This window comes from Poecilia mexicana, unplaced genomic scaffold (assembly GCF_051168715.1).
Source record: "Poecilia mexicana isolate PSO_F unplaced genomic scaffold, ASM5116871v1 scaffold_15, whole genome shotgun sequence".
NCBI lineage: Eukaryota > Metazoa > Chordata > Actinopteri > Cyprinodontiformes > Poeciliidae > Poecilia > Poecilia mexicana.
Genome location: NW_028263384.1, coordinates 14,166,332 through 14,187,285, shown reverse-complemented (window position 1 = coordinate 14,187,285; position 20,954 = coordinate 14,166,332). Strand labels below are relative to the sequence as shown.

The following is a 20,954-nucleotide window of genomic DNA, read 5'->3' as shown; positions in this document are numbered from 1 at the left end:
CTTGTTTTTGCATCCACCAGAATAATGTGCAGTTGCGCCTCTGTTAAGACTCATAGTCTGAAGTAAGAATGAAAGTAGTTTTGAAGTTGCGTTGACTGTTCATCGAGTTGCCCGACAACACTGGGTCAAATAACGGCGCATCTTTAAAGAGGCTGGACTTTCCAGGATAGGAGACGGAAATTTAACAAGAATTTCCCTTGAAGTGGGAATTCCAACTGGGAAACTTGGAGATCACCGACCAGCCCTGGAGGCTGTATAAGGATGTGCACATGTCAACTAGGTCCAAAAAACAAATCAACAGATTGACTACAAAACAAGCTTCAGAGTTGGCAAATATGTCTTACGTCAGGTTTTTAAAAACACTACATTTTATCATCTAAAGACCAGTATTTAAAATACTTAAAACTACTGGAAGCTGAATTAAAGTGGTAAACACTAAACAGAAATTATTTAAAACCTAGTTTAAGTTGACGCCTACAAAATGCTCCTAAACTCTCTTCTTCTTAATTCCCACGAACCCAATATTGCCTCACCTTGTAAGGAGGAAACACACCCCTAATTATGGCACGTCATTTGGTGACAAGTCTTTTATTTAAACACATAATAATCACTAAGAGTGAGACATTCCAGCAGTCTGACTTTGTTCCAAAAAACATGGCATACATGTCACAACATGACATCATGTCTTTTCTCGAGCGTCTTCTTAGAAGAATACAACGCTCTCGTTCTTCTGCAACAACTTTGGGCTGAGCAGCACCATGAGGCCAGTGAACCCGAGATAGCGGCACTCCAGCAGCAGATACCAAACAGCCCGTCATGAGACAGCATGCTTCACGCCGTCAACCACACTGCAAGAAATGAAGTTAAACGGCACGATCGCACAATCCTGGAGTCTCTTCTATTTTTATTAGTGGTGCTGACAGAGTCTTAGCTTTAAAGAGAAGCAGGGCCATTTTTGGGAAGGATTTAAAATAATTACAGCGGCATCCTGAGGGGATTGTGATTATCCGTATTTTTTTGCCTAGTTTTGAATTATTCATGGAAAACAGAGATACGTTTCCAATGTATGTTATAAACGCATCTAAATCTATAGCTGGGACACACTTGAGGAGGTTTGGTGTAGTGAACAACTGCTGTTAATAATTGAGAAGGACCTGTTTGCCTTTAATTTCTTTGATGTAATGACCCTATAAACGGCACTTGTTAGAATAGATTTTAAACATTCAGAAATTCCTCCCTCAGGGAAATTGCTCTGAAACCAACAACCGTGGCAACTAAACAGTCTACCTTATCTCCCACCATCTTTTTCCATTGGGTCATTTTGGTGGTGTGGGGAAAAAAAAAACCTGTGTGGTTTAATGCATCATCTTTTAATCTCTTAAGTTAAAAAAAAAAGAAAAAAAAACTGTGGGAAAAATTTCCAGAGGTAGCAGAGGTTTACAGACATGCTATCATGGAAGTGAGGATGAAGAGGAGCTAGGAGCTAAATTCTTGTTGATCTTCAGTAGGATCATGTTTGCCATGTAAAGGGTAATATTTTTAGCTCTAAATAGACAACAGACTGTAGCTCTGTATGATAGAAACAATACCCTAAACATGTTTAAGGTAACACAAGAGAAACACAAATGTAGTCTTTGTTTTAATTTTAGATGTAAACAAAGGGTCAAAAAGAAAAAAAAACAACAAAAAAAACGCAGCACAAATTGGGACATTTGCCATACAAAATAGGTGAGTCTAAGTAGATGACTTACCAAGCAGTTGAACTCCTCTGGTTAGGCCATAGACATCGATGAGAGCCCAAAGGGGCTCAGCAACATGGACGCCACTGAAGAACAGCATGGGGTTGGAGTTGTTGATACAGTAAAACACTCTGCCCTTCTTATCGACCCAGAAAGATATGACATTCCCCTCATTAGATAGTTCCTCTGGCAGGGCTTTTGCCCAGAAGCCGCTCTGGGAGACGAGGTCGGGGCAGGCGTACTTGGGCAAGTTGTCCGGATTTATCCTTGACGGGTCTTTAGACGTGAAGCCCAGACGCAGAGCTCCGCTCCAGCAGCACTGCTTCTTCGTTATCTGGAGAGCGGATAGAGTCAGATTAACAGCCACTCAAATTATGATGAATCAATATTACCTAAGGTGCTCAGTAGTTAATTGACTTGAATCAAATTATAATATCTAGACAGTTTCACACACATCATTTCTAATTACAACCACAATTAAAGGTACAATCACCCACTAATTTAATTTAATTTAATTTAATTTAATTTAATCAGTCTTACTTCCACAAAGAGAAGGGAACTTGTTTACTGTCTCTGTGAAAAGTTGTGAGCTCTGCACTTTATGCATCTGTGTGACTGACTGATGAAAATAAATACTACATAGCATGTTTACATTTTGTGACGTATTGTTGGAAACGTTTCAATGATTCATTTTGTCTCATCCGTCCTGGAAATACACAATGTGGTTTAATGGGAACTGCTGACATTACCAACACATAAGTAAATTCAAGCCTAATTTGCTGAAACAAGGTTAATGTAGTGAGACTACTCTTTTATGTAAAACTATGCAAAGCACTGGAGTAGTGTATTTTAAATCCCCAGATTCATTTTTTTAATCTTCAAGTAGCTTTATTTCTTAAAATCAATTTCTGAGAGACTGAAAAAGCAAACGATTGTAGTTGCGATGTGAAAGTAAACAGCAGCTCTAAAGTGGTTTTAAATAAAGTCCTCTTCCGTTCATTACAGCAGTCACTGGATGTGCATAACTTGTCACCTGGTAGGAAAGCCAGTGCACCTGGTAGGCACGGTTGCAGACTTTTAGAGTAAGAAAATTTTTTTCATGTTCCAACATAAAATATTATAAATAATGCATGAGATCAATGTCAACAAAATATGGTAAATTACTATTCAAGCATTAATTTAAGTGATCCCCAGTATCACTGCACATTTACATCGTCAGTGATTGTGTAATAAACTCTGACTACTCTGATAGGTTGTCTCTGTCGTCTGTCGTCTTTCTTGCCAAAAAACGCTTCGCTCTCCATCCAAGGGAAAAATTCCCTCCTATGCTGGTTTCAGAAATGGATCCACTGGCAGTGCAGTGCATGAACATCACCTGACAAACAGCATGGGCGCAGACAGAACAGACCTTGGATGAACACTATAGGCATAGGCTGCTGGAGGATAAACTGACCATTTTTCCTCACTTTGCTACTCTCTTCTTCTACTGCACTCCAATTTGCATTATGTGCCTTCATTTCGACTGGTAACTTTACGTTTTCTATTAGTTGTTTTTTTCCACCATAGACCTTGTCTGTTGTTCTGCTTGGCCGTGTTGCCTTCCTGGAGGAGGGCATCAGCTGAGATAATGCTGCTGTCAATATCAACTAATCATTCTCCATCTCCTGCTATTAGTTTTTTACTTTCATGAACTTGGAAAATAATCCTACATCGGTTCTTCTCTTTCTTTTTGTGCATCTGCCTTGTCTTCTCAAACCCCCAGTTGGCCGCTCGTACTGAGCCAGGTTCTGCTTTTACAAGGGGGTTTTGCTCTCCACTGTTACTGCATGCATGCTCTGTGTGAGGGGCTGCTGTAAGGTCAACGATCCAATGCAATCTGCTGCGTTTCCTTAAGTGAAACTCGCCTTTAAATCTTTTTTTTTTTGGTGGTAAACAGTCTAAATAATTCATTCAGGGTTCCATATGTATGTTTTGGTGTGAATTCTAATGTTGTTGTGTAATTCTTTTAGTTCGGCATAATTTTGCCTAAAAAAAAAAACTCTCACTACTGCCCCCTCTGGTCAAACGGTTCATAGGCCGTTGACTTTTCCTATTGGTTCAAAGAGGTTTGCATTTCAATCCCTAGTGCCAAGCCACAAGCATTGCTTAAAACAACATATGTGTTTCAAACCTACTGAGACTGGTCACGTTGGTATGTTTATCACCTGCAAACGATTTTTGTCTTATTTTGACTCACTATTTACTTAGAATGTACGGCTCAAGATAACAGGGTTCCTCATATGGCAGCGCTTGCCCTGCTCTCTCGCTTTTGAGACATAGATGGCCTGATAGGTGAAGTGGAAACTTGTTTTAAGCTGCCGCTGCTTTGGCCCACACAAGAACAGCACAGAGAAAATCAAAACAGGAGAGCAAAGACTGGGGATGAAGAGAAGGCGAAGAATAACAAGATCATACTTGCTGAATGAGTCGGCCATTAGAAGAATTAAGAATTAGTTTTTTTAAATCAGAATCGGAATTACCAGCTTTCCGAATAATTTGTGTAGAAACTACATGACAAAGTACATGACATAGTAAAGACATCGTTGTCTCTTCTGACTGGCACACCATGCACAATTATTAGGAACACATTTACCTTCAGCCGAACTTGCTCGTAAACAGCAATGGGCCTGTTGCTGAAGGTAATGGCATTGCAGAAGCTGGCCTGTCTCTTGACGGTTCTCTGTGACAGGTCCATAATAATCTGTGAGCCTTTGGTGCTAGGGTGGAACTGCAGAGGGAAGGAGGACAGATTTCTACACGGCTGGATAGGCGGGCAGCGCTTCGGCTTGTGGTGGAATCGGTGGGGTGCTGCAGGAAATGGTCCATTTAGAGAGTCTACATGGAGAAGGAAAAGTTTGGTCAACAGGTGTGGAGGCACTAAATCTCCCTACAAGCATGGTTTGAAGCAAAACAGCCAAACGTTAGATTAGAATATTGAATTATAGACTTTCACCGCACACCATTTCACATTAATAAAAACTGACAGCTGCTGTCACATGTCATCTTCTCTAAGAAAATGTCAGCTCATGCAACATCTGGCTTGGTAAAAAGACTTTACTTTCAAATCACTGACTGATTTATGACGGTGCACAATTGTAGATTTTCAGGACGTTAGCTGTGCAAAGCAGATAAATACATACCATTGACTTTAACAGGTGATATATATATATATATATATATATATATATATATATATATATATATATATATATATATATATATATATTTATATATATATATATATATATATATATATATATATATATATATATATATATATATATATATATATATATATATATATATATATATATATATATATATATATATATATACATACATACACACACACACACATAATACAGCTCTGGAAAAAATTAAGAGCCCACTGCACTGAACCCCATTGAAAACCTCATGGTTTTTCCACCAACTATTGATTTCTGAAATCGTCCTGAGTTAAAACATTAGTATTATTGTTTCTAAATGAATATGCATCTTTTTCGTTATTTTGACCTTTTCTCATTTTCTGAAAATAACTACATAATTTTTGCTTGCAATTTTGTTGGCATGTTGTCAGTAGTTCATAGAATAAAAGAACAATGTTCATTTTACTCAAACATATAACTATGAAAAGTAAAATCAGAGAAACTGATCATTTTAAGCCGTCTCTTAATTTTTTTTTCCAGAGATTTATATCCTTTCTCTTTCACCTATGAAGTGGAAGAGGAAGGTATGAATACTTTGCCAAGGAACTGTAGTTAAGCTCAGGCTACCTGCCTTACCAAACAGGATTAAAAAAAATAGAAACCTCTCTTACTTAAAACAACTTTTGGGGTTTGTTGGGCAAAGTAAGGCAAACTGGTACGTAGTGAATCACATTATGCGTCAGATTTTAGGAAATTTTTGTTTTTTCCCCATGTGAAAATGTGAATAACTGTTTCCAGCCTGACGTTCATATTTTAACGAGGTTCCCACAGATAAAAGATTTGCTCAAAGGCATAAAAAGGCTGTTTTCACAGAGATTTGCTTTCATTATGTCACCTCTCCCCTTTCTTGTTTCCACATTCCTTTTAAAAATGCAACACCAAGGTCACCGTGGTTTAGTGGAGGAGGTGTTTTCTCACAGACTTGAGGTTCTCGTTAATTGTCGAGCAGAAACGTTTTTGATTCGACTGAAACAAAAATAAGTTCCGTATCTCTTCGTTTCATTTGATTAGACACAGTTTATCTGCCACACTCCTTCAGTTGTTTCTGCCTGTCACACTTAAAGGTTTTTAAAAGTATTACAAAACTCAGACGATCTGCCAGGGTTGCAGATGAATAATTTAAACCTAATTAACACCTCTTCACACTTGGGAACAGATTGCATTTTCACACCTAAACTTGACAAACTGTGGAGGAGCTGCTTGTGTTCATCTACGAGAGGAGAAAATATCCACTGCAGCTATTCTTACTTCGCCATGGTTGACTTTGTAAGGTTAATGCCAGAGAATATACATGTGACCATCACTACCCACCTCAGGTCGATTCTATTAGTAAAGGTATGGCTTGACAGAAGCAATAAAACAAACAAACAAACAAACAAACAAACAAAAAAAGCAATTAGGATGAACTGAATAGGGCCGGAAAGTGAGTTTCTGTCAGCATATTTCTGCAGAGTCTTTCTATTCGAATCACAATGGAGTGAAACTCTGCCAAGGGTTCTGGGTTCAGAGCAGTCTATTTGTTAAACTCTTTGTGAGCTCTTGTCATTGCAGAACAATGCAGGATTATGCTTTGTGCACAACAGTGGTCTTAAATGAAGTCATAACAAATCTCCAACCATATTGTAGTCATGATGTCAAGTCAGACGTGATGTCTTGAGGAAAACACAATAGGTCTGTGGTGCACCCATTCAATAACAAAGCCTAAGACAAAATGGAGCGTTTCCTGTGAGATCTCAAAGCAGAAACATCTCAGTTCCCTGCAGATAGTGTGCAGCTTTACCCTAAACTATCTAATCACAGATTAGTACGTTTTATCCCTACTTTGATATATTATTTCTACAATTTGGTGGAAAAATATTTGCCTTACAATGCATTTATTTTCTTTTTGCTTTTGTGTCACAGTTAAATGTTTCAGATAATCAAAGTCAGATTAACGTCAGACAAAGATAGCCACAGTAAATATAAAAAGCTGATTTTAAATATGGATTTTGTTTATTGACAGAACAAAGGTATGCAGCCCAAAACCGGCGTCCCATGCAAAAACAGTTACTTTCCTTGCTGTTCATTCGTGAATTAACTGATTAACCACATTTTTTTCAGCTTCACTAGCACCATCTGGGCCTGATTACTAGCAGAAATGTACAGTGAGGGAAGGTTATGAGTAGAGCCTGTGTGACAACATCGAGTGTCTAAAAGAACCACATCATGTCCAGATATTAAGCTCTTTCTGAGGCATTGCAACTGCGTCCAACCACAATGACATGCATTACTCTGAAGCAAAGAACACATGGCATCATGGTGAACCTTCACAGCCAGACCTACACCGGGAATGCATTGACGACTCATCCAAACGATCACAACTGACCCAGAAGAGCATCTACAGCGCTGCAGGCCTCACTTGTAATTGATAGGTTCAACAATAAGTAAGAGACGGGGCAATGATGTTTTTCCAAAACACATTTAAATGACCAAGATTTTGAGGAAGGTGTTTTGTGTCTGTATTCCATGTGATATTAAGCTAACATACCACCCCAAATGGAGTTGTTACTGTGATATTCTATGGCTGTATTTTTTGCTTCAGGACCTGGAAAACTTCATATAATTGAAGGAACTGTGGATCGTTTCCTCCAGCAGCAAATCCTGAAGGATTTTATCCAACCATCCATACATAGTCGAAGTTTGGCTAATTCAGGTGTAGTGGCATGACTTCAAACAGACTGTTTATGCTTGAAAGCTCTCCATTATAGTGGAATATAACCAATTCCAGAAAGAAGATTGGACCAGTGTTTGGAAATAAGTTATTGCAGTTTTGCTGTCAAGAGTGACACGTGTAGTTATTGAACTGAGGTTGTAATTAATGTTTCATATTGACCCAGGTTGTTGTATATAGAACTTGTTTTATTTGTAAATACATTTTCTATTTTCATTTTAGCTGATGTTAACATCAAAACATACAGTAAAAGAAATCAAATGCAGAGTTTTTTTTTTCCAAAACAAAACTGTTTTTCCCCCATGGACAGTTTTCTGCACTCTAAACATTTAGCCAATAATAAAAAGGTAAATAAAATATCACAAAATACCTTTTTTTTTTTTTTCAAGCAAAGTGAGTGCAAAGGAATGCGACCCAACAAGGTAAACAATAGCAAGAACATTGGCACGATAGTTGAAACGCGCCTTGTCAAAGATGAGATAAAAATCCCAAAGATGGATAAAGTCACGTACAAGATGACTGCCTCTGCTGTCATGAATTGAAGCAGACAGTCCAGAGACAGTAAGCAGGTTTGGTGCGTGGGATTTGGCCTTCTGCTCTCTCTACAAGGCTGGAGATCTTTATAGAAGCCTGAATAAATGTCCTAGCACAGTCTGACGTTAGTATCGCGGCCCACTAGACAAACATTGGAAGGAATGCACAAGAGCCACAAGGCACGTATATTTTTTACTTTTTGCAAACACATCATAGCTCGAGGACTTTTTCCAAAGAGGTGGACAAGTGTGATACTTAAAACTTAAGGAGGTCTGTGAAGTTATCATTTTGTAGAAATGTGAAGAAATCCTCAGAGATGTGGAAGAATACTGGCTTTCTCAACCAAATAATTTCACGCACCAACAAGGGTCTGTGTGAATCAACCAAGTAACTCAAATGTTCTGATGCAAAGACAAATTTCACAACACTCTATTGGAGGAGTGCACAAAATTAACATTCGTCGGTACTGCATTTTGACTTACAGACATAAATAATCTTCTTTTTGAGTTGTGCTAAATTGCTAAGCTAAATGACAGCAATTTAGTGACTGTCATGAGAGTCACTTTGTAGCTGTTCACCTCATCAGTCATGACTCAAGGTTATGTTGTATAAAGGCTCCCACATACTTGATCCAAACAGTTGGCTTGCAGTCACGTGGTTGTGGACCACTCGCATTCACACACACACCTTTCATAAAATGGCGTTGACCACCAGGGGGACACCCTCTTGCTTCATTACACGTCACGTCCTGACTCGCGCATATTGAAACAGAGGAATCGTATCCTCCGTTTTGATTTTACGAAACGATTGCGGAACAAGCGTGATGCTTTTCTGCCAACAAACTCCTCTGTTACATTTTCCATCCAGGAGTTAAAATGTCCTATTTGTGAATCTTAGAAATATAGTCATTATTTAGTGAACAATTGTACAAATGTACATAATTCCTCGCTGCATTGGTTCAAATATCGTCAGAAGTATTCATGTCTCCTTTAGAAACAAAAACCAGACAGTCGAAGAGGAATAGTTTAAGACAAATATCAACATTGATGTGTATTTCCGCATTAAACACTGGAGCAACAAACTTCTGACCAATCACACAACACTTTCGCAAAGAGCTCTGCCAAAATAGTTCAACCAGGTCCTGGTGATGAGTTTGGCAGGCGGGTATCCTTCTGCGAAGAAAATGATGACACGATGTCTTTCTGAGTCAGTGTCTTCTCTGTGTGCCCATATGACCTCTGTCCACCTTCTTGCCTTTGTCCAGAAACATGCATAAACCACTATTTTCCTCTGATGGTCATACTTTTAGGATCAACAAATAATCGAGAATATTTGTCTCCAGGTATTGAGATTTTCTTTTTAAAGTATGTGAGCAGGATAAAAAATGTGCAAACTTTCAAGGTAGCGTGACTTCACCCTCAGGTGCTTCTTGAAAACAAAGTATAAAGGGGCCCTTCATTTATTTCATTTACACAAATGCCAAAACAAAACTGTAAAGTAGGAGAAAATAAACATGTTGGCAATACTAGGGAGAAATGAGACATACAAAAACAACTTGGTTTTCTTATCTTAAGGTTGTGATAGTGTACAAAAAAGAGAATGTTTCTGTGAGCTGATTTCCTTAAACATACAAAAAGTTGAGTCAAATTCCTGTAGAGTCAACAAAATGGCTCATGTCAACAGTAATGTGATAAAATCTTAAAGTTGGCTTTGGTTATTAAGACCAAAGAACTTCTAAAGTCAGGTGAAGTCTAAACAAAAGTCCGGAGTCCAGACTTGTTTAATAGGTGGATAAACAATAGGACACTGAAAACAATAGAAACAAAAGTAAAAGTGAACACTTGAATTGTCAAGTCTTGAGCGTGCATCCACCTGTTAGCATTTTTTCAAAAACAGAAAGCAACAGATGCTGCTGCACAAGAAAGCAATTATTTAAGCATCTTATCTGATGAAGACATCCATACCATTTAAAATCAAAACACGGAAAAAAGTAAAACATTTCGCAAGATGACACGGGTTAAAAAGAAAAAAAAAAAGCCTATTTGCCTATTTCTTTGTTAATGTGCTTGTGCATAAATTGTGCGTATTATTAAATGATTTTCCACTCCCCAGTATCACATCTAAACAACAACCAAAACCGTTTCTGTTTTCCCAAATGAGGAAAAAGGGAGAGATGACAGAGCTCTTGTCATGGCGCCATTTTTTTTTTTTTTTTTTTTTTTGTCAAAACAATATCCTTGTCCGTTACTGTATTGTTACTTCAACAACAGAACAGAAAGAGTTGGCCCATGTCCAGCTACTCTACTGGGAAATGACCTTGTTACACGGTCCAGTCTGGTTGTCAGGTAACATAATGACATAGTCATAGTCACCTTTGGGGCCTTAAGTTCAGAAACCTGGGGCCAACAATGAAAAAAAACCTGCTGAACATGCACTCAGTTACCATTAATAAAGACTTAGATATAGTCTTGATCAATGGTGATCTTTTCTGTATGTTGACATTTTATCTATAACTTCAAACGCAAACTTAATTTGATTAAAATTCCCCATGCAAATAAGCTAAAATATATCTTTCGCTACATGATTTAATATCTTGAAAACTGTAACAGTTATCCTGATCTATTTAATTCCTATATGTTGTTTTTTTTTCCTGAATATTCATAGTGAAAACATCTTAAACAACATATCTTCAATGAAAAATCAGCTTTATTCACTAATGTGGAAGTTACAGTTAAAACTAGCGCTAATGGTATTCAGGAGAACAGCAGGTGTTTTCCTTTCCTTTAGGATCTGAAGTAATTTAGCAACTTGAATCTGTTGTGTTTAGCAGATGCTACCCGAAACTTTAAAAAAGAAATGCAAACTGAAACTTTCCACATTGGCTGTACAGTTAACGCTGCAAAACACTGCTATATGTACAAAACATTTTTTTAATCATTCCAAACCATTCCACTAATCCAAACGCGGCTAAAACTTGCCCTTTGAATACTTTGACTTTATTTCAGACTGACAGAAACGCCTCTGTTGTGAGGCGCGCTTCAAAACCCAAATGTGTGATCCGTGGCAGCTTTAATGAATGCCTCCTGCACCGTGATGCGAGATGTCCTTACCATAGAAGGTATTTCTGGTGATCTGACCTCCCATGACTGGATGCAAGGTGCTTTCACCCTCTGTGCGAGCTGGATCCACGATCCTTAGTCAGGAGCGCGTTCTCAGCTGCGACATAATACTGACAGGACGCAAAAAAAATAAAATAAAATAAAAATAATAATAATAATAATAAAAGAAAAAGCTGATTGAAGAAAAAAAAAGCCCCCGGAGAGAAGGAGAGGTTGAGCGCAACGACTGTCCAAAGCCTCATCGATATTAAGCAGCAGGCAGAGACTCACAGATCTGAAGCGCTGTTGTCTCACTCGCTGTGAAGGGATCACGCTGAAATTAACATAGAAGGTGGTAGTGGAGGTGGAGCTTCCCAGGGTTGTTAACGCTGTAGACACCAGCGGTCCAAGAGTTCCTGCTCTGCTGCATATATCGAATGCAATCTGCTGGAGCAAACTGAAAGTAGAGCTGCAGCAACAATCCTATACGTTTTGTGAGCCTTCAGTTTCACCCCGCCCTCATCTTGTGCTTTAATGTGAAATGCGTTTCCTTTCGCACCTGTTGAGTCTCCTGTGTAGTAGTTTCTCCACTGCTCACACTTGTTTCGAGTAATCTAGTACATTTTACAAGAGGGTGATGGGGTTTTATGTAAAATGTATCTCTTGAGCTTTAATGTTACTCCCTCATCAACAATATACCTGGGGTGTTGCTATGTTTCTTTCACGCACTTTTTCAAGGTATTTCATGCATTTTCAAGCCTTCCTCACTCAGCTCCACCAGATTAGTGGCAGCAGCAATCAGCAAACATCTGCTGAGCTCATACAAACTACTTCTCAAGGTTCTTAAGAATGGCTGTAAATGGCATAATGGAGGAGAATTGTTGTAATGACATGACAGAGTGTCTGAAAGAGCAGAGGCCCAATTTCGAGGCGTCAAATTGCAAAGTCAAATTTCTTTTAAGTCCTCTTTGACATATACAGCATTTTTATAACAACTGGAGGTAACAGCATTACTTAATTGTGCTATAAAATGTTAATATGTGCCTGGAAAATGCAGAATATTGCCCTTTCAGAATTGTGTTCAAAATGATCTAACTACAGTTATCGAGATATGTGTACAGGGCTCTGTATCTGGTTGAAACTCAAACCTTGCACCCACAGGACAAAAAATCTTTTACAAAAGGCTTAATATTCTGAATGAGAAATTAGATGTCATTACTCACAGTACCCCAGTTGTTGTACATGGTTGTGGGTTGTGGGTATTATGGTGAATCTGAAGCCGCCTCTGGCTGAAGACACTCTGTTGTTGTATTGACAGTCTTATGAGCTCTGGGTCATCTGCAATTTTCTTCATTTTGTAAAACATCCCCCATCATCTCCAGAGGCTCCAGACTGGCTCTGTTTGGGCCAAAACACAACCAGCCTTCTTTATCAGCTTGTTAAGCTTTTGTTACTGGCCCTGATTCTGCTCTGATAAGATCTTACAGAGTTGTGTGCAGCACTGTATGAAAAAACAAACAAAAAACTCACCTGCATCCTCTCTTGCATAAATTGATGAATGTCCTACTTCCAAAGCAAGATAAAGCTCAGGAATGCCTCGCATAATATGGGAATACTGTAGATTATGGATGAATTACTGTACAAGATTAAGTCATTCTCCTATATACGATGTAGAATCACAGATGTCCTGGAAAACTGGTTAGTCCAATTGCATTGTGGGTCTAACCAAGGCTGATATTCAGTGTCTTTGCTGAGGCCCAGTTTGAACAAGACATTGTCTTAAAAAGTGACATTTTTTACTTATGCTTCTGGGTTGAACAGTACACATTATTTTGTCCACTGGATGTCCAGTTTTTGTTTTGGAGGACTCAGCTGTTTTTTTGTTTATTATTATTATTATTATTATTATTTTTTTTTTTTTTTCAATTATCCAGTCAATGGTTACAGTCAAAAGCAGAGATCTTCTATATTCAACAGGCTATTTTCTTATTCTAATATTCTTAAATTTGATTCATGTGAACACATTTTGGCTGATCCTGCATTTGGACTTCAATCTCTTTTTTTTTCTTTTTTTAAGTAATCCAAATTAGCCTGAACAGCATTGCTTTGGTGGTGCTGCTTTTCAACACATGTTCTTCAATTTTCCTTTGAAGCAAAGATAGCAACTTGTTGCACAGTTGCCCCTGAAGTGTCTCGCTTTCGTGGCATCCAGTCAGGCACTTCCTCTGCAGTGGGGCACCTCTCACAATCTGCTTTGTCGCCTAAGCGTCAACATAACTGGTATTGGCAGCCAGGCCTTGTAGACACTGTATTGGCTTGATAGCATGGGCCATACTCGTGATGTTTATACAGACTGATTGCGGTTGACTTGCTTGCCTGTAAGCAATTTTCGAATAGGGTAAGGCCATATGACTGCGGGTTTTTCCTCCAACAGCTTGACTTGTGATTTTTAGTAGAAAGCGGCGAAACTGGGTTTGATTAGTTATGAGAAACTCAGATGAATTAAAAACACCAGAGCATGAGGTGTTAACAATAGTTTCATTATTTGAAATTGGAGTTGCACAGTGACACAACAGAGTGTCACTGGTTAGATCATGAGTACTTTTTCACTTGAAGACTTACTGATCAAATTTTAATTTCTGTGAGTGGACCTCCTGATAGTGGATAATATCATTTGGAGTCTAGAAATTCTTTCTACAAAATATGCATATTATTGTAGATTAACTTAGATCATCCCTGGGCAAACTCTACACATTTGAGTCAGATGTGATTCAAAAATATATTTTTATTAAACCAAATAGGAATAGGAAATGAGATTTCAATAGATAGTAAAACAGCAGAAAAAGAACATAAATTTAGAAGAAAATTACATTTTTACCGAAATTATTTGGAGTTCCGTTAAGAACGAGATGTTAAATTATTTACACAATTCTCACCGATCAATGGAAAAATCTTTATTGTTAGCACAGCAATAAAATCCTTCTTGTAATTGCTAACCAGCTTTTTAATGCTTCCAGTGATTTTTGCTCTTTGCGGTTAGGAGGCCTCCTCACCATCACTCTAATCTGATATCTAATGCATTTGTTCACTTTGTATTTTTGCTTATTTGTTTAAGTTAGTGAGTTGTATTCCCACTGTTGTCATTTCTGTGTCTTGTAACCGAGTTAGAAAGTCTATATCTCTAATTTAGTTAGTCTTGCAGTAATCTTTTTTTTTTGTTTGTTTTGGAGCTATTGTCTTGAATCTTTGATATATAAAAATGTGCTATAGAGACTGTGTCTTTTATTTTTTTCCCCACTCTGTTTACATTTGCATGTGTTAGCTATCACTTTAAATCTCTTTGTCATCATATTTTGGTAAACAGAATTGCTAAGTGGTCATTAGCATAGATACGTTTTTAATCTGAGTATCACTGAGGCTGTTTTTTTCCTGCCTAACTAGTCATTTCCATGTCTCTGAAGTTGTTTTTGATCTTTTCCTTATCTTTGCTTTATCTACTCACTCTGTATTTGTTTTGATTATTTTTTTTATCTTTGCAGTTTTTCAGGTTATGAGTGTTTTTGCTTGTTTACAGATGGGATCCATTGTTGTTCCCTTGTTGTGGTCACTTTTGTCTTCATAATCTTATTTAAAAAAAATGTCTTTCCTTAATTTGTGACCCAGTTAGTCATAATTTCAAGCTAAAATTATTCCTGTTACCGATGTTTTTTGAGTAGCATTTGAAAACCTTCACTTGGGGGGTAAAGTATATATATATATATATATATATATATATATATATACACACACCCTGAGAGGAAGGATTGACACCTCCTCCCACAGAATATTATTTGTAGATGGCAGCAGCTGCCTGGTGGGGTGTGCTGGCGTGGAGCCTGCCTGGACATCTTGACAGCCTTGGTTCGAGACAGCCGTCGCCCTCTTGTTCTCTTCTTGGATGAACCATGTTGAACAAAAACACCATTCAACTCTAAGTTTGGATTCTCGCCCAGTAACCATGTGCAAAATATTACAAAGCAACACAAGAGCATCATATGATCCTCAACTGGGGGGTGTCAGCAGGAAAAAAAAAAAAAAACAGTAGCTCCACCCAGCGGGCATGTATGTGAGGGCGAAATCAAGCTGTTACATATCATTGGGAAGCAACCATGACTTGTAAAACACATCTGATTGTTAGAGGCTCTCTTAAGGCACTTGCAACCTTGATCTGAAGTGACCTGAACTCGGTTTATTTATTGGCACAATATGTCCGAAGATTTTATTAGAATTGTAACCACAAATGTTGGAGAATGACCAAAATATGCAGGCAAATATGCAGGCAAACAAACAGATCTTCAGTGACTATAAAGAAAATAAGCCCAAAACATTAAGCTTTTGCTGCTTGTATTTGTTTTCTCGTCCCAGGCGACTACATTGCAAAAGTGCGCTTCATCAGATTTGATCATATCCCACTGATTCGTCTTTTCATTTGTGATCTAACAAAAATGCAATCATAGCTCAGTTTGGATTTCAAAATTTCAGGTGCATACAGATATCCAGACACTTTGGATTTTGAGGATCTTGACTGTGGTTAGAATATGCATTAAATCCCTGAAGAACTTCATGCTAATTTATAAATAAGCAATCATCTTAAAGGGTACTTAAAAATGAAAAGTCCACACCCTTAAATTATGTCTCAGTAAAAATAATAATGCGGAACACAGCTGCATTAGGTATTGGACAATCTGTTCTTTCCTGCAGCAAATTGTATCTGTACGGGATATGCTCAAGGGGTTTATAATAAATGTGTTTGTTAAAGATCAAAGTGTGCATTATAATAAATGCCCAAAAGCACATTTTTACTTAAACTCTCTGGTCTGAACAAATTATTTCCACGTCACTAGTTAACTGCTGCTAACGCAAGTTGGGAATGGCTTTATTGGGTAATATTTCCTTTTTTTTAATGTTCTGCATTACTCAGGTGAGAGGTTCAAATATCATCAAACATGTTCAACTGTACATATCTGCTCATTAGTGATTGAAGTTTCTTTCTTTTTAATAAATGCCCTGAAAACATATTCATATCCCTTAAATACTTTCCACACTGCAGTCATAAACTAAAAAAAAATACAAATCTAGATTTTGCCATACATCTGTATTTAGTCCACCTCAGTCAATACCTTTGTGCTGCAAGAGTGCAGAGCTCACTGCTGCACCACCTTGCAGCCCTCCGAAAAAAGTCCGCAGAATTATTGCATATTGTTTTGGACAGTGAACGTGTGCAGCCGTGAAGAGTATAAATAAACAGGTACGATTGTTTGGGAGATTTTATTGGATCCTCTGAGAGATGGCCTTTTATCACTTTTATTACTGTAGGGAATTCAGATGATTACAATTGATCCTCCTCCAGAGAGAAGAAAAATCCATCCTGCGGGGAAAATATATAAATAACGACAAGTGGCTCAAACTGTAGAGTGTCTGCATTCTGAAGTGATATTTGGTCTAGTTTTTTCTTTTTTTTCACCCTATTCTGAAACAAACAAAAAAAAAAAAAGAAAATCCAGCAGAACAAATTGTGGTCCGACCCAGAAATTATGCACATTAAATTGACAATTAATATGATGGGAGGTCTCAGACGGCATTTCAGAGGAGCAGAGTGTTAAGTAATTAGCGGGGAGCTTGTTTTGTCGGCATCCACAAATTTGTGTTCCAGTTGTTGCTGAAATCAAACGGCATTTATTCAAAGGGTATTCTCGTCTGCTCCGTTTCTGCTCCTGTTGAAGCAGTTTGTTATTTTAAAATAGCATCCAGATTTACTCAGCAAGGAGGGATTCATCAAGGTGTACCAACAACCCTAAACCAATTAAAATCCCATTCTAATTACATTGTAAAACAAGAATCTGTAGTAAGAGAGTCAGAAAAAGAGATTCTGATTTATCCAAGAAAAAAGCCAATCTATACAAGTCCTGCTACAGTTTGTGAACCTCTTGTAATACAATGCAGAGCACCTGTTTATAGTCTTTCCACCATTGTTAGTTCTCTAATGTCAACTGTTTAAATTTGCTAATATTGGGCCTCTAAAGCTTTGCAGGAGCCGAGGATGAGAGCAAACATGTTTGAAAGGTAAATGACGCAAAGAGTAAACCGGCAATAATTAAAACAACGTTATAATGAAATACAATACTTAGAATTAGTAAATATTTTGGGCAGTCCTTCCAACTTTGGCTTAGTGAATAATTAAATTCCTTTGCATTGCTACATAGTGATGTAATGATAGTGGAAGACACATTACAAGCAGTTTGTTTCCTGCAGGTCACGACAAGTAAAGTGATCTCTCATGGCGCTGCTCTTCTAACACATATGGAGCGTTGGACGTCTTCCAAAGGTGGAGTTGATGTGGAGAACTGAAATAAGGCTGAAGATTTAATTTGTTCAGATTGCACAAGCGAGTGTGTATGTGCACAGAGGAGTAGGGCGCCTTCTTTACTGCAGAAACTAGAACATGACGGTCTGATTTTCTGTTTACTGTTTACTGTTACAGGTTGCCTTTGGGCCAGTTTAAGGGACTAGTTCTGTGTTCTGAAGGACATACGGCTACCTTTAATTACCTTTTTTCCCCCTAAATCTTAAATACTTTGACAAGTTAAATATGAATTGGTTAGTTCTATGCTGACCATTAAGTAGATTTATGATCAAATCCTGAGTGTATTTGATCATCTGCAGTTCAAAACCTAAAAATACTTGGATTAACAAATAAAAAAAAAAAAAACATGCAATTTTTTTTGCCCCAACAAGTAAACATTTAAAAATGCTTCCCCACGAACTGTCACTTTCTTAAAGAGTAAACAAACGTGCACTGATAATGTTTCCTCTTAATGTTTTCTGTTTAAAGTGATACTGAATAATACGATCTCAGTGTTTTCCATGGAGTCGTTATGTTTCACAATCTGCAGTTAATTCTGCAAGCGTAAGCTTCACATCCTGAAGGTGTGAAGCTGTAAAGCTGTGAGGGTTGACTTTCAAAGTACCAAGAGAAGATTTAGTTGACACTTGACAAGCCTGTTTGGTCTTGTCTTGTGGTGTTTATGGAAGTTTTTTTTTTTTTTTATGGTTGCAAGGGAAGGCATGCCATTACAAAGAGTAATGTTCTCCATGAAAACAATACTCACATTTTTAGCAGGTTCTACCACTTTTTATTTATTTTATTTATTTTTACCTCTGTAAGATGGTACTGGTGTGGTAATTTGTGTGTTTGCAAGAAAATTAAAAGTAACTTTCTTGTTCTGCACAAGGACATAAAGGTTTCTCTTCTTTTTATAAAACCTACATCTTAAATCGGGTTAATCTGAACCATTACTGTTAGAAGAGAAGCTTGAGTTATATTTATAGAGGAAAGTAAAAAAAAAAAAAAATTAATAAATGAAATATTAATGCATTTACTGTGCAACTTTATAGATTAAAAGCAACGGTAGACTTCTTCAACATAATTAAATAAAAGCGTCATGGCGCGATTTGCTGGTACAATGCCACAACTGAAACTCTTTGAGCCTCAAGAGGAGCTTAAAGAGGGGCAGTTTCTCTGAAGCAGATGTCAAATTGTTTTGCTTGTATGGGTGGTAATCAAGCTTCTCTCCTTCCCTGTGCCTGCTTTCCTCCCGTTTTGAAACTTGCCCGTGAGTCATTTTCTTTAAGAGAGAACTGCAAGCATCCCGAAACGACCCCGAAACAAAGAAGAACCGTCAGTCATTGTGTATTTTTGTAAACACTGCAAAACATCTCTGCAGTCGTTGATCCTCACTTTGAAAGAACATGACAAACTTGTCTTTGCGACAAAGTTCAATCTCAATCCGTTTTGATGGAAAGTGGATGTGAACAGCAAATGCTAACTCGTGTCAGAGATTCTCATTCGATTCAGTTCTGGAGTTTTGCTTAAATGTGGACAAAAAATAATTATAAAATACTTCATTCTGACTGTAGATGTGTGTTTTATGCCGTTGCCCTGCTGATAGGTGAACCTCCACCCAGTAACAAGTCTTTCCCATGCAGCTGGGCAGATTTCCCTTCAGCATTGCCCCATATTGCATTTCATTCATTGTTCCAACATCTCTGACAAGCTTTTCTGTCGTTAAAGAAAAGTTTTCCCACAGGATGATTCTTACGCCACAATCTATTACCGCTGGATGTAAATTGTTGTCCGTCACACATAGTGTTTTCCATGTAAGACAAAACATTTATATTTGTCTCATTTGACCAGAGCATCTTTCATGGGTTTGCTGTGTTCTCTATGGTTTGTTGCAACCTGAAAACTGGACTTTTTGACCACTGTCAACACTTAAAATTTTTTCTGGCTAACACCAATGTGTAAGCAACATGTCACAAATCCACATCAACAGATTTTGATTATACAGTTAGAAGGAGCACTCCATTATTCTTTGTTTCTCAGGGTATATTACTGTGATGCTGTTCGCATTCTGTCGAGTCCTACATCTCTCTCAGTCAGCTGTTTACTTTTTCCCCTTACACAATTATATCTAATCTGTTGTTGAAAAATTACTTCTGTAGTACCTGTAAACCAAACTTAATGTTAACACTTGCATACTTCCTTCCTTGTCCAATCACACTGTCTCTGTGCATTCATGATAAGCCATTGCTCATATTTTCAAAGTCAGTGTGAAAGAAGATAGATGAGACTTCACTCCACGCTATCGATTACTCTGTGCCACAAACAGGTGCTCTGTCATTGGCTGTCACTTACCGTCATAATAGGCTAACGCCGAGAATAAGGCCAGTGTAAAACTGAATGACGCTTGGATGCAAATTACTTACTATTTTCCTCCCTCTTTCCAGGTAACTCTTTGCGGAGTGACGTATGAGGGAAATGTGTTCATGGAGTGATGTGTTTGTCTGTGTAAATGTCACTTTTCCATTGTTGTGTCTGTTATAGGTTATAATTTGAAGCTGCATTACAATGTGCAGGCTGCCTCATCCAGACTTTCCCCTCTTGTTCCGCCTGTTGTTTCTGTGCTTTTTCCAAACAGAAGTTCCATCAAATATCTTTATGCTCGGCTGAGCAATAGGAGCTATTGTCACCTCACAGCTTCCATTCAAAGACAATCCATGTAAAAGCTGTCATCCACTGTGAAACGTTTCATGTCATTCTGGAGCACAGGTGTGTGCATGTGTGCTGTTGTGCACATGAATACAGAGCCTGCGAAAGCATTTATGCCCCTAAGCATTTTTCACTTGTGTGTCGTATTACAACGACAAACCTCAATGTATGGTTTTCTTCTTGACGTGATAGACAAACACGAAATAGCTGAATATTTTTTGAAGAGCTGTGGGAAAATGCACATGGTTTTCAAAAGTTTCCCTACAAATAAAAGAAAAGAATAGAACGTCTTTTGCTGCAGTCGCAACCGCAAGTCTTTTGGGTATCTTATCCCAAATATTTTCCATTTCATCTGTCGATCTGTACACATCATCCGGCGTACGTCTCTGATCAACGCTCTCTTGCTTTGTCCTGTTGCTTATCACGCAGTTTGTTCACTAACAGGTCAGCTTTATTTCTACTCACATTAACTTGCACAGACTCAATTTCCTAATTAGGGGATTCATGAGAACAATTGTTTACTCTGGATTTTCTTTCTGG

The 20,954-nt window shown here is 37.9% G+C and overlaps 1 protein-coding gene across 1 annotated transcript in view; it reads right to left on the bottom strand.

Annotated features, from left to right (window-relative positions):
* LOC106914126 (E3 ubiquitin-protein ligase NEURL1-like) overlaps positions 1 to 12,764 on the bottom strand; it is a 37,246-nt gene extending 24,482 nt beyond the window's left edge. Inside the window, exons 1-3 of the mRNA XM_088013013.1 lie at positions 11,339 to 12,764; positions 4,372 to 4,613; positions 1,752 to 2,073 (exon numbers count right to left, since the gene is read on the bottom strand). Of these exons, the coding sequence (XP_087869139.1) occupies positions 1,752 to 2,073; positions 4,372 to 4,613; positions 11,339 to 11,372 (598 nt within the window). The 5' untranslated portion in view covers positions 11,373 to 12,764. The remainder of the gene's footprint in view (positions 1 to 1,751; positions 2,074 to 4,371; positions 4,614 to 11,338) is intronic.
* Positions 12,765 to 20,954: the final 8,190 nt, after the last annotated feature.